The sequence below is a fragment of the Heterocephalus glaber genome, unplaced genomic scaffold, assembly GCF_053883595.1.
Source record: "Heterocephalus glaber isolate CG9 unplaced genomic scaffold, H.glaber_assembly_v1.0 deba00001126, whole genome shotgun sequence".
Classification (NCBI taxonomy): domain Eukaryota; kingdom Metazoa; phylum Chordata; class Mammalia; order Rodentia; family Bathyergidae; genus Heterocephalus; species Heterocephalus glaber.
In genome coordinates, this window is record NW_028258199.1 from 34406 (window position 1) to 49047 (window position 14642).

At 36.2% G+C, this 14642-nt stretch overlaps 1 protein-coding gene across 1 annotated transcript; it reads right to left on the minus strand.

Annotated features, from left to right (window-relative positions):
- Positions 1 to 13189: 13189 nt before the first annotated feature.
- Positions 13190 to 14196, minus strand: LOC101696912 (olfactory receptor 7A40). The gene has a single exon (XM_087210204.1). It carries the CDS (start codon positions 14155 to 14157, stop codon positions 13228 to 13230), a length of 930 nt encoding a protein of 309 aa, XP_087066330.1. The 5' UTR covers positions 14158 to 14196; the 3' UTR covers positions 13190 to 13227.
- Between the last annotated feature and the right edge of the window lie 446 nt (positions 14197 to 14642).

Genomic DNA, 14642 nt, shown 5'->3' on the forward strand with positions numbered 1-14642 from the left:
TACCTATCTTTATTCCTTTTATTTCTTTCTCTAGTCTAATTGCCGTGGCTAACATTTCCAGAACTGTATTGAACAAGGATGGTGATAGTGGATATCGTCTTGTTCCTGATTTTAGAGTGAAGGATTTCACACTAAATGTGACCATTTAGTATGATATTGGCTGTTGGTTTTTCATACATGGCTTCTATCAGTTTGAGGTAGAGACAATCTATTCCAATTTTTTGTAGGGTTTTTATCATAAATGCATGTTCGATTTTCTCAAATGTTTTTTCTGCATTTATGGAGATAATCATATGGTTTTTGACCTTGGCTCTATTGATGTAGTGTATTATATTGATTGATTTTTGTATATAGAACCATCCCTGCATCCCTGGGATGAATCCCACTTGATAAGTGTGTATGATCTTCTTGATGATCTTCTGTATTCTGTTTGCTGTTATCTTATTAAGGATTTTTGCATCTATGTTCATGAGTGAGATTGGCCTATAGTTCTCTTTTTCTGTTGGGTCTTTCTCTGCCTTGGGGATCAAGGTGATGCTTGCTTCCAGGAATGAATTTGGGAGTATTGCTTCCCTTTCAATTTCATTGAAGAGTTTAAACAGTAGTGGCAGCAGTTCCTCTCTAAATGTCTTGTAAAACTCAGCAGTGAAGCCATCAGGGCCTGGGCTTTACTTAGTTGGTAAGTGTTAATTACCTTTTCAATTTCATTTGTTGATATTGGGTTGTTCAGAATTTTTAGGTCTTCTTCATTCAACTTTGGTAATTCATATATATCTAGGAATCTGTCCATTTCTTCTGTGTTGTCCATCTTATTGGCATATAGGTTCTGGAAGTAGGTATTGATGATCATCTGGATTTCTGCTGAGTCTGTTGTAATTTCACCCTTTTCATTCCTAATTGCATGGGTTTGAGCCTTTTCTTTCCTTTTTCTGACAAGGTTGGCAAAAGGTTTGTCAATTTTGTTGATTCTTTCCAATAACCAACTCTTGGCTTCATTGATTTTTTGTATCATTCTCTTAGTCTCCATTGCATTGATTTGTCCTCTAATCTTTACAATTTCCTCCCTTGTATGAGCTTTGGGGTTGTTCTGCTCTTCTTTTTCTAGAAGCTTGAGGTTCAGCATCAGGTTGTTTAATTGGGCTCATTCTGTTTTTCTAATATGTGTATTCACTGCTATGAATTTCCCTCATAAGACTGCTTTCATTGTGTCCCATAGATTCCGATATGTTGTACTGTCATTGTCATTTAATTGAAGGAACTGTCTGATTTCTTCTTTAATTTCTTCTGTGACCCATTTGTTATTCAGAAGTGTGTTGTTCAATTTCCACGTGTGTATGAAATTTTTTTGAGTTTCTTTTGCTATGGATCTCCAATTTCATCACACTATGGTCTGATACTATACAGGGGATAACTTCAATTCCTCTGCACTTACTTAAACATGTTCTATGGTGAGTATGTGGTCTATTTTGGAGAATGACCCATGTACAGCTGAGAAGAATGTGTATTCTGATTTTGTGGGATGGAAGACTCTGTAAACATCTGTTAAGTTCATTTGTTCAAGAGTTCAATTGTGTTCTAGTTTTTCATTACTTATTTTTTGTCTAGGTGATCCATCTATTTGTTACAGTGGCGTGTTGAGGTCCCCCACTAGAATTGTATTAGTGCATATATGACTTTTCATCTCCATTAGTATTTGTTTAATATAGTTGGGTGCACTAGTGTTTTTTGCATAGATATTTATGATTGTCATCTCTTCCTCTTGGATTCTTCCCTTTACAAGGATGTAGTGTCCTTCTTCATCTCTCTTAATCAGTGTTGGTTTGAAATCTACTTGATCTGCAAAGAGGATAGCTACTTCTCCTTTTTTTCGGGTTCCTGTCGCATGCAGTATTATTTTCCACCCTTTAACTTTCAGTCTATGAGTTTCCTTTTGAATTAAGTGTGTTTCTTGTATGCAGCCTATTGTTGGATTTTGCTTCTTGACCCATTCTGCCAGTCTATTTCTTTTGATTGGGAATTGGGACCATTAACGTTGATGGTTATAACTGAAATGTATTGACTTGTCAATTGCTATGACTTTTTCTTTTTGTTACTTCTCCCCCTTTCCATTTAATTTCTTGTCATGCCAAATGGGTTCATTCTGCTTTGCTTCCTGAGGCTGTAATCCTCAATGTCTGTTCCTAGGATATTGTGTAAAATTCTATGGAGTGCTGGTTTGGTGTTCATGAAGTCCCTAAGTTGCTCTTTGTCATGAAAGTATCTTATTTCTCCATCCATTTTGAAAGATAGTTTTGCAGGGTACCTCAATCTGGGTTGGAGGCTGTTTTCTTTTAGGGCTTGGAATATGTCACTCCAAGCTCTTCTTCCCTTGATGGTTTGTGTTGAGAAGTCTGCTGTGATTTGGATGGGCTTTCCTTTGTATGTGATTTGTTTCTTTTCTCTGACTGCTTGGAGGACTTTTTTCTTCTGTTGTGTTTTTGGAATCTTAACAGTTATATGCCTATGTGTAGATTTTTTTGATCAAGGCTATTTTTAGTCCTATATGCCCCACTTATCTGTATGTCAAGCTCTATTCCCCTGCTTGGGAAGTTTTCTGCCATTATTTCTGTGAAGAGATTTTTTTATGTCATCTCCACTCTCTCCTTTTTCTTCATGGAGCCCAATCAGTCTTATGTTATTCTTCTTTGCATCATCTAGCAGCTGCTGGATTGATTTCTCATGTTCCCTTATAATTTTGAAGCATTTTTTCTTTTCCTGGTCACTAATTGCATTCTTATCTTCTATATCTGAAATTTTGTCCTCACATTGGCTCATTCTGCTGTGTAGACTTTCAATGGAGTTTTTCATGTCCTGGAAATCTATTTGCATCTGTTTTATGGATTCCATTTGCTTCTTATGTTGGGATTCCATCATATTCCTGAGCTCCTCTCTAGATTTTTTAATCATGTCTTGCACTAGGGGCACAATTTCTCTTGTTATCTGAGAAATTATTTCTGATTTCATTTTTTCCAAATCACCTTTCATTGTCAGTTCAGTGGGTCCAGGTGGTTGCGTATCAGAGTGTTCCATGTCATTTCACTTTGGGGTTACTGTAGGTGATCTGGAAGTCTGGTTTTGAGACTTATTTGTTTTCTCGTTTTGACTGAGGGGGGCTGTTAGGGCCTGCATGGATTACCTCCTCTTAGCTGGGTTAGGTGGGACAGGGGTGGGGAGCAGTGGTAGGGATGGTGGCTGGGAAGCCCCTTCCTCTGGACCAGGATCAGTGAGATGGCCGCTCAGAAGCCCCTACCTTTGGGCCGGGAGTGGTGGGAGGGATGGTGCTCCGGTAGCCCCTTTCTCTGGGCCAGAATCAGTGAGACAGAAGGTGATCCCAAATCCCTTTCCTCTGGGCTGGGAGCAGCGGGAGGGATGGTGACCGGGAAGCCCCTTCCTCTGGACCAGGAGCAGTGGGAGAGCGGCTCTGAACCCCCTGCCTCTGGGCCGGGAGCAGTGAGACTCAGTACCTTGGTCTGGTGGTCTGGTGTCCTCTGCGTCTTTGTAGTGTGGAACCAGGTGGCTGCCTGTCTGCAGTGGGGTTATTCGGCATCTTCCATGTGACTCAGGACCTCAGTAGTGCATGCACAGATGTGCCTGTTTGCAGTAGGCTAATTTGGCGTGTTCTGTGCAACTCAGGACCTCGGTAGGGTTTGGGCCAGTCTGTGTCTTTTAATTGCAGAGTTTAGGCCATTAAATCAAGAGATGTTACTGAGATGTATTGGTTTTTGTTGATATGTCCTTCATTTTTCTTTTCCTGATTTTATGTTGACATTTCTGCTCTGAATCTAATTAATTTACATTTGTATATGATTTTTTTTGTTGTTTTTCTCTGACTTCTTTTAATTTTATTTTTCTGGATATCTGGTAATTTAATAGCAATGTGCCTTGGTTAGTTTCTTTTTAATCACTATTGTTTAGTGTTCTATAAGCATCACTTACTTGTATTTTAAACTCTTTGCTTATATTGGGTAAAATTTCTTCCATGATATCTGTAAGGATGTTAGTGACTCCATCTGTGCTAACGTCTGTTTCTTTTCATAACTCTGAATAGCCTTAGATGATCTTTTTGTTGTCTTCTAGTAGCTCCTAGATAGTCTTCTCTTGTTCTTTTGTTTTCTTTGCAGTATCTTTGACATCTTTATCATTATTCAATATTTTGTTACTTAATATTAAACATGGTTTTCACATTGGTCATTTCTCCAATGAATGAATTCTATACAGTTTTTTATTTCATTTTTTTTGTCTGACATCTTTTCATGTATTTCATACCCTTCTTCAGTTGGACATTCAACTTTTGAACTTTGTTATCTTGTCCATTTTTATTTTTTGATCAAAATTGATCATGAGGATATTTAGTAAAATTTATGTGAACTTCTGGTTCATTTTCTTTTTTTACTTATCTACTTTCTTCATCCCGTCTATGAACTTTCCATAGATTTCTGCTACTTAGTATTTGCTTTGTACTCTTTTTGTGACCCCTTCTTCTGCCTTGGAAGAGTTGGAGGTGGGGCCTGGAAATCTGTTTTTTTGCTTTCTCATTCTCTTATATGTAACTATGACACATATGTAACATATGTTATCATATATATACATATATACACATATATATTTTATTTACTTTAAGTGATTTTGAGTCTGTAAATTAGTTTTGCCAAAATAATTAGTTTTGATTTTATCAACACCCATTGGCTCAATCTTACAACACTTCCATATGATACTTGTTGCAGTTAACCCCCCCCTTGACCTATTCCCTTTGCACACTATGATAGTTTATTATTTGTCCTTGTTCTACAGTAAGTGAAGTGGAATAGGCACAATGGAAGGTGATTGGATGAAGAGTTTTGAGCACTAATAGGTTTGAAAGGCAGAATAGTGAAAGATGAGAAGAAAAGCTTGATTCTATTAGAATCAAGATTAGATCTTATTCTATTAGAGTACTGTTACTTGAGTTGAAGGTTTAGAATTGAGGGTTTTCCGAGGATATTTTGTTGGGTCAAGGGCAAGATATGGAAGAAAGGAGGTTAATTTTGTGATTATGCAGTTGCCAGAAATTGCAGATAGGGAGGGCAATAAATGAGGTAAAATACAGTAAAGCCAAACAGTTAGGATGGGGAGGATTTCAGAATAATACCAGAGAAATTAGGAGTGACTGTGAGGGAAATAAATATGAGGAATTAAAAATCTTGGGAGGACTTCATGTATTTAAAATATAATTTAGGGCCAGGGATTTAGCTCAGTTGTTTCAGCACCTGCTGTGCAAGAACCACAAGGACCCGAGTTCGATCCCTGGTACCAAAAAAAAAAAAAGTGTGTATATATATATATTTATATATATAATTTAAAAATATGCTCCCAGGGTTTTGAGGTGGATAAATAAGATAGGAACCTTAGTTGTGGGAGAGAACTTAAGACACCTGTTAAAGATAATGGAACAATAAAAGAACAAACACAAAATTAAAAGCCTAATACACACAGGAAACAATAAAAGGAGAAAACATGACCTCACATTACTAAATGAATCAAGAAACATACAATAAATTGAACCTATGAGATGTCCAATGGGGACACAGATTAAACATTGCAGTGAGAGATTGTTCATGTGATTCCCAAGTAGCTTCTTTGCCAGGAGTTTGGGGGCTCATACCACAACAATTCCTCTGATGCCTCCACTGCAATACTGAAGCTAAATCTGAATTCAGACTTCTTTCTGACATGTATTAGACATTCTTGTACAGTGTGATCCAGTCTAAGTTCTTAGGTTATGACTACTTGCTGTCAGTCTCCATAGTTGTGATGGTGGATTTGACAGATGGGCTCAGTGGCACCAAATTGTCCACTGAGTCAGGATTATTCCTATGCCCTCAAATCAGCTGCAGTAGTAACAGCCTAATGTATCACAGTGGTATCTGTCAGGGTTTTTTGAGAAATAACATACCATGAGAGAGTTTTGAATATTCCTTTAGCTTAAACAAGACATTCCCCAGTTATAGTGAAAACATCATAACAACCAAGGTCTTGACCCATAGTTAGTGTGCAATAAATACATTGGCTGTGACTCCCCTAAAGGTGAAAAATAGAATTCAATACTAATTTTATAGAATCAGTTATATAAAGCACAGGGGGTTGGGAACTGGCTAATGTGAAAAGGGGAAGAGAGGACAAAAAATAAATAAAGATTTTTAAAGTCTTCTTCTCTGTGGTATAGGAAGGAGGAAATGGGAGGAGGAAAAGGATTCCAATGATGGTAAGGATTTGTTGTATACTTAGAAGGGGATAACCAGCCAAACTGGGCAGTAGTGAAAAACAGGGATGAGAAAAATGCTATGACTACCACAAATATCAGAGCAAAAGTTAGAGGAGACAAGTGAAAATGGGGTAAGAGAAGAAAAGATAAATTCAGAATGAATAAGACACAGGAGAAAGAAGGCAGGTGAAGAGATATGGATAAAAGTAGGAGGCATATAAAGGTGCAATGAAGAATTATCTACTAACTATAAACTAAATTGGGAGAAAAATGCAAGAGGAAAAGAAACACACATATACAGACATACTCATAAAAGAAAAAGAGGTAACATAATCAGACAAAGATGTGTAGAACTAACATTAATAATCAACAAATGGGATTCTATCAAATTAAAAAGATTCTGAACAGGAAAGGAAACAAAGCAAATACAATTTGCAGAGTAAGAAAAATTGCAACTTCCTCCTGGAGAGAAGACTAATTTCTATGTCTCATAAGCACTGATATGTTATAATTGCATTATCATTTAATCTAGGAACTATTTTATTTCTTCCTCAATATCTTATGTGAATCACTGATTATTCCAGAGAGTACTGTTCAATTTCTATGCATTTGCATAATTTCTGAAGTTCCTTTTGCCATTGACTTCTACTTTCATTGCACTGTGATGGTAAAATATAAGTGGAATAATTTTAATTATTTTGCACTATTGGCTAGTATGTGGTCTATTTTGGGGAATGGTGCATGCGCAACTGAGAATATGTATTTGGTTATTCCATGGAACGGTGTGTATATATCTATTAAGTTTGAATATTTTATCTGAATTGTTTATAGGTTTGGTTCAACTCTGATATTTTTTCCTGATTTTTTGTCTAGTTGATCTATTTGTGATAGTTGGGCATTGAAGACCCCCCACTATAACTGTACTGATATTTATCTGATTTCTCTTTCCAGTGATGTTTATAAATTTGCATGGACCATTTTTTGGTGCACATATGTTTATAATTGTTATCTCTTCCTGTTGAATAATTATCTTAAACAATATATAATGACTCTCTTTGTCTCTCTCAATCAGTTCTGGCTGAAAGTCCAGTTTCTCTGAAAAGAGGGAGCTCCTCCTGCTTGCTTCTGGGTTCCAATTAATGGAATTTTGTATTCCATCCTTTAATTTCTCAGTTTATGAATTTGCTTCTGCATTAAATATGTTTCTTGTATACAGTATTGTGTTAGTTACTTTTTTCTCATTGCTGGGACAAAATACCCAACACACAAAGTTAGAGAGGAAGAAGCTTATTTGGTTAAGAGCTCATAGAGATTTCAGTCCACAGTCAGCCAGCTCCAAGACAGGAATGGCAAACAGACATTGCAGAGGAAAAACAACATGGCATGCACAAGGTAGCAAAGGCAACAAGAGGAGTTTAAAAGTATTTTTGTGCCTTTTATCTTATTCAGACTATGGGGGATTAGGGTAGTGATAAACTAATCATTCACATGTAGTAGTTTAGTAATCATATTCCCTTAACCCCAGGACCACACATGCCAGGTTCAACTACCTCTGAAAAAGGAAGTCCCACTTCATGCACATGAAACTTTGGGTGAACATCTAAACACAACCCACAACAAATATAATGGTGGACATTGTTTCTGGATTAATTTTACTAATTTGTTTTTCTAGATTCACAAATTGAGACCATTCACATTGACTGTTATAACTAATTGGTATTTCCTTACTGCTCTCATTGTGTTGTTTTTGTGTTGCTGATTCTCTTTCTTTTCCCTCCATATAAGTGCACAACCTTCCAGGGACTTTCACTCTACTGGACACTTCAGCATTGTTAATTTCATTATAGCGTTCTAAGATATCCTTGAAAATTTTTTTGTAGTGCAGTTTTGATGGTCTTGAATTTCTTTAGGTGCCCTTTATCATTGGAATATCATATTTTTCCATCAAATTAGAAGGATAATTTTGCAAGATATATCAGTCTGTGTTGGAAATTGTTTTATTTTAAGGCTTGGATAAGTTCAGTCCAAACTCTCCTTGTGTTTAAAATTTGTATTAAGAAGTCTGCTGTAATTCTAATGGGTTTACCTTTATATGTGATTTGTTATCTTTCTCATATGGCTTTTAAAGTTTTATGCCTGGTACTTTGGATATAATGTGATACAGATAGATTCTATTTTGTTCATGGCTATTTTTGGTTCTATATGTCTCACTTATCTGTATGGTTATTTCTTTCCCTACATTTGGAAAGTTTGCTGCCATTATTTCTGTGAAAAGTTTATTTATGTCATTTGCATTATCTTCTGATATTTATTTCTTCCAATTATTCTTAGATTAGTCTTCTTTGCATCATCTAGCAGTTGTTGGATCCATTTTTCATGTTTTCTTATTTTCAAGGTGTTTTTGAGTATTTGGATTTGAAAATATCATTGTCTTCCAGTTCTGAAATTCTGTCCTCACATTGTTTTCTTCTGCTGCCCATAATTTAAAGATGATTTATAATTTTCCTGATTTCTGACTGAAACCTATTCATGGACTGCAAGGTTTTGGTATATCGGTCATTTGTGGTTTCTTTAAAAACATTTTGTTTAGCTCATCTTGTTTTTTATTAATCTTTTGAAAGCTCGTGCAACTTTTTGGTTTTAACGTCCATTATCTGTTTTTACTATCTGTTATAACTTCTATTTCTCCTCTAATATCTCTGAGTACCTTTTGAGCTGTTTTCTAACCTCCTGTGTTGTCCTTTCAACTAATTATAATGTGTGGATTTTGCTACTCAGCTCCTTCAGTTCTCCCTGGATTGGCTTTGGGGGATCTGAAAGTTTTGGGAGACATTTTGTTGCCTTTTCTTCTCATATTTACTGTTTACTTTGTGTTGTGCTGAGGTTTGTGGATTCTTATAGTCTAAAGATCTTATTGCACCTAAAAAGACCTCCTTATTTGCTTTTTGATTATGTACTTTGGGCATAGAGAACTATAGCTCTTTGCCACTGCTCCAAGATCTGAGCACATTGGTTAATTTGGGAGGGAATGGTTCTGTGTAGTTACCTCAACAACTGAGTTCTCTGGGAATGTTCTCTAGTTGTGTTAAAGTCACAAAGGTAATCTGTGTGTTGGGTTGCAGAGTAATAGTGACATTATGCAATCTTATTAGCAGTGAATAAGCTACAGTAATACCATCCATGACAAAGCAGATAGTAACATGCCATAAGAACCAATTATGTACCTACCACATTCATCCTATAGAAGAAATCTACAAACTTGTTGTAAACATTAAGACAACCCAGGTATTGATTTACAACTAATATGTACTAAACACAATGGTAGAATTGCATCTGAAAAGATAGAATTACCATCTGCTAATGGTAGAAAGGAATTCAACAGTAATTTTACAGAGTGAACTATCAAATTTAGCAAAATTTTATGGTTATACTATTAAGATAAAACATTTGAGTATGGCAAAATGTATGGGAAAAACTTTGAAACTTTAAACTCTATTATATGAGAAGGAAGAATACAGAGGATCTTTTTGGGAAATAAAAGGATATTTGTAGGAATTAGGTAAAGGTAGGGAAAAAACTGAAAAAAATAGATCAGAGACAAGGAAGGGCCAGAAAAAAAGAGATTATATAGTGAATACAAATAAGTGATAAATAGTTAAAGAGAGAAAAATTAAAAGAGAGAAGAGAAAAAAAAAGAAAAAATAAGTATCAAAAGAGATAAACAAATGGATGAAGGACAATGGAAAATTTACCATGACTCAAAAGACTAGTGAAGAAGAAAGGAGGGAAGGAAAATAGAAGAGAGCAAAAACAATAAATTGAAATAATGCACACATTCACAAAAGACAAAAACAAATGAAAAGGAAAAAAACAAATAAAAGCCAAAAAAAAAAGAAAATAAACAGAAATTACTCTGTGATCTCAAATGTGTAGTTTTTCCCTGGGATCTACAATTTTGGGGCAATGTCCAAGTCAAGACTGGTCACTGCTCATGCTAGTAGAAAAATAAGGCAGTCAGATCCTAAATTTATGCTGGGTGCACTCACCAGCAGGCAGTACGATTAGAGGAAGAGTGTCAATTCTGTGATGTTTAAAACTAGAGTGATTCAGGCAGCAAACTGAACAGGGGCTATCTTGCCAGCCTGACCATGGCTCCCTGACCACAGCTGTTTCCTGTGGCTGTTACTCACCCAGTCACTGGTGAGTGTAACACTGGGAGTCTTGAAATGAAGCCTACCCATGGCTGCTCTGAGTCCCAGGTTCAGTCAACCCTTCCTTGGAAGGGTGTCTGACCACTGTCTCTAGAGGATATGGCAGGCACTTGAACTGGAGTTATCTTAGAGCTTTTGTAGCAGTCAGCATCTGTAGGTCCACTCCGCTGCTATATTTCTCCCTGAAGCCCTCAGGAGTCTCACACTTTCACTGTGTCTCTGTAAATTGGTCTTCCTTTCTCATAAACCAGGAGCCAGGAGCAGGGGAAAAAGGGACAGATTGCTCCTGGTTTATTCTTCATTGTGTACTGTCTGTTCAGTTTCTCTGTAGGCTCCAATTTTCAGGTCAGATTCTTCCTGGGTTCCTGGGATCCACATTCCTCCTCTCCCCCTCCTCCAAGTTATTATTTTCCAGTGTCTAGGCTCCTAATCTTGTAGAGGCTATGTTTTTGTTACTTAAAATGCCATAGTTTTCCCAAAAGTACCCTCAAAATTTTAAATATATATAAAAAAGGGTACTCTGATTTTCCTGGCAGAAATGAGAAGTGTTATACTTTTTTACAGAAAAATCCAAAAACAGCTATTAATGTTAAAAAAATGTCTTCAACTCATATTTTTTCCTCAGTTATTGATCAATTGACAGTCTGGAACTGATCATTCCTCATGGTTCATGGTTGGATCTGTCCTGAATACTATAGGATATTTAGAAGCATTACCATCTTCAACTCACCTCTTCCCACTATCACAATCAAAACTATCTCCAACTACCTGTAAATATCCACTGGGGATAAAACATACCTTCCTAAGAACCATGGATTTAAACTAACAATTCCCAAAAATCTTTCCAGAAATTATTGTAGATTGATAATATTATAGCACATTGATGAGAAAAAATTTAATGTACTTCAAGTGTAAATCCTAAGACAAATATATATTCATATATTGAAATATGCTGAAGAAAACTGTGATCCAATAATTGAAATAAGTAAACATTACACCTGGTAATCAGCAGAACTTCCCAAAATTACCATTGAGTGAGAATATAAGGGGATATGAGCTAGGAAATAAAAACACTAAACATAAAGAATATTTATGATATATATAGAAGCCTATTTATGCATTAAACTAAAAGGGACATGAGTTTGAATGTGTGCATAAAATAAAATGGCAGATATATTAAGAGGATCTAAGATGGTAGGGCATCAAGAATGGCAGTGAGAATGCAAGAAATTGTGTTGATTTCAAAATAACTATAGGAAAGAAAATGTAATGAAAATTTAAAAGTTTATGTGAAGGTATATGACAAAGTAATTTAGATATAAATATTCACATGTGATAAGGGGAAATGAAAACAATGCTATGACTTTGTATGTGACCAGCTCCACCATGCTTTCTCCTCTAGCACAACAGAAGTTATCCAGTCATAAAGCAGAGGTAAAAAGCCTGTAGGTAGTGATGCCTACAGGAGGACAACTGAAACAAAGCAGAGCACTGCCTGTAGAGGGAGCTAGAAGTAGGCTGCTGGGTTCATTCAAAACCCCAAGCTCCTTCACTCAGTAGCAAACAAGAGAATGAATCATATGGGGGAAATATCTCAAGCATCAGTAGTAGACTTGTCCTGTGGCCCTGATTCATATCTGGTGGATTCAAGCTCAGTTTCCAACAATTACTACTGGTCGAATTCTGGTTGCAGTATAAATGGGACTGAGAAGTCTCCTTAAATTTTGTGTGTTCATATGTGTGTGGCTGGATTTTTTCTTTTCTCTATACATATTCTTTCTTTCCTTTTTCTCTTTTCATCTGTAAAGTATATGGGTGGTGGCTGTATATGTGAAAATGAAAAAACATAATTATTTAGTCCTTTAGTTTAAATAGTATCTTTTACAGACATGTCAAGTCAAACCTCACAAAGTAATGTATTTAGAGTAATCAAATATAAGGTTTCTATCAACATATTGATTCTGATGCAACCATAGCTTGTCTCAATCCCTGATTTTAATTACCTTCTTTCTTTTTCTTCACACCAAAATAATTTCACAAACCATATCTCCACTAGCTCACAAGTCCGGATATAAAAATAATAAGAAAGTCAATCTCATTTCTTCATTTGCTGTTGCCTCTCTTTACTTCTTTCCTTCTTTCTAAACTATTCTCTTCCTTTTCATATTGTGCCAAGGAATATGAGGCACTGTGAAAACTGTGCTGAAAAGAAAATTGTGTCCTTAAGTAAATAATAAAATCCAATAATCAAATATGAAACCACACATATACTGACATTTACTTTATAAAGAAAAACACTAATTATAGCTATATAAAAAGGAGCAATGGACAGAAAATTAAAAATTTTTACAGAATTTCTTCTGTAATAAAATTATATAAAAAATTTCAGTCACCTACATTTGCTATTCCATAGGAGTAACAAATTCATCATTCTATGAGATTAATGGCAATCTTCAAATCATTTCTGATCCTAGTAAAATCACTGAGGAAATAGAAAGATCAGGTAGGAAAATATTATGTTCTAGGGGAAGCAGAAAGCTTAAAAATGAGGTTAGATACCAGACAAAGCTGATAGCTTTATAATGACATTAAATTCCACAAGCCAATTGAAAACAAATCAGAACTTCTGGAAATAAATGGTAACAGAAGGTTCTATTTCATAGTCTAATTAAATACAACGTCTGAACCTGCAGCTTAGAGTCCCATGACCACAGGCACTTCTTAAATATGACTCTTTTATGGCTTCACTCTGAAGAGTCTTCTCAGAGCTCCCCTTATATCCTTATTCCTCAGACTATAGATGCATGGGTTTAGCATGGGAGTCACCACGCTATACATTACTGAAGCTCTTGCAGTTGAGTGTGAGTTTTGGGTAACAGAAGAACTAAGGTAAACACCCAGGAGTGTACAATAAAATAAGGAGACAACAGAGAGATGAGATGCACAGGTGGAAAATGCTTTGTACTTCCCTTGAGTTGATGAGATTGCACGAATGGCTGAAACTATCTTAGCATAAGAGTAAAGAATACCAGCAAGGGGACCACCACCCAACAGCACAGCTGCAAAATACATCACCATGTCATTAACAAAGGTGTCAGAACAGGCGAGCAGGACCAACTGATTAAGTTCACATACAAAGTGTGGGATTTCCAAGTCTGTACAGAAGGATAGCCTTAATGCTGTTAAGGTTTGTAACAAGGAGTTTAAGGCAGTTGTGATCCAGGACCCCAGTACCAGATATCCACAGAGCCTGAGGTTCATGATGACCATGTACTGCAGGGGATGACAGATGGCAACAAAGCGGTCATAGGCCATCACAGCTAAGATGAAATTGTCCAAAACCCCAAAGACTATAAAAAAGTATACTTGAGTGATGCAGCCTTCATAGGTGATGACCTTGCTTTGTGTCTGAATGTTTACCAGCATCTTTGGGATGCTGGTAGATGTGAAACAGATGTCTGCAAAGGACAGGTTAGAGAGGAACAAGTACATAGGTGTGTGCAAGTGGGAGTCTGAGATTGTGGCCAGAATGATGAGCAGGTTTCCAAGCACAGTGACCAGGTACATGGACAGGAAGAGTCCAAAGAGGAAGGGTTGCAAGCTGGAGTCCTCTGAAATTCCCAGAAGAAGAAATTGGGAAGTCTGCGTTTCATTATGTGGTTCCATCTAGTTGGTGTGACTAAAAGAAAAATAACATGACACAATTATGGAGTATTAATCTGACAGTAAAGCTACCATTCATGTTCTCTTGTCCAGACTCTAAATGCTACATTTTGTTTATAAATCAGTTCCACTTAATGGGATCCCCTTGACATGACTGATTTGGAATTCTTGTCTCACTCTTATCTTTTTACAAGATAGTCTATATTAAAAATTCAAATTTCTTCATGACTTTGAGGAGAATAATTCAGTGATGGCCAAGTTTTGGGCATTGTCTACAGATAACTGATAAGTATTAAAAAACTGAATGTCCCTAAAATCAAACAAAGAAGTAATACATGAAAATTGAAGAAAATACAGTTAAAGAAAGGAATAATCATATAATATAGTGGCAGGTAATATGAAGGGGAAAAAAGCAGTTAAAAAGAAAAATGTGCATAATGGGTCTTATTTTGTACTAGTTGCTTAGGTAAGACAGGCAGATAGGTGAC

Coding starts and splice junctions, on each gene's coding strand:
- LOC101696912 (XM_087210204.1), bottom strand. CDS start 14,157: ATGGAACCACATAATGAAACGCAGACTTCCCAATTTCTTCTTCTGGGA.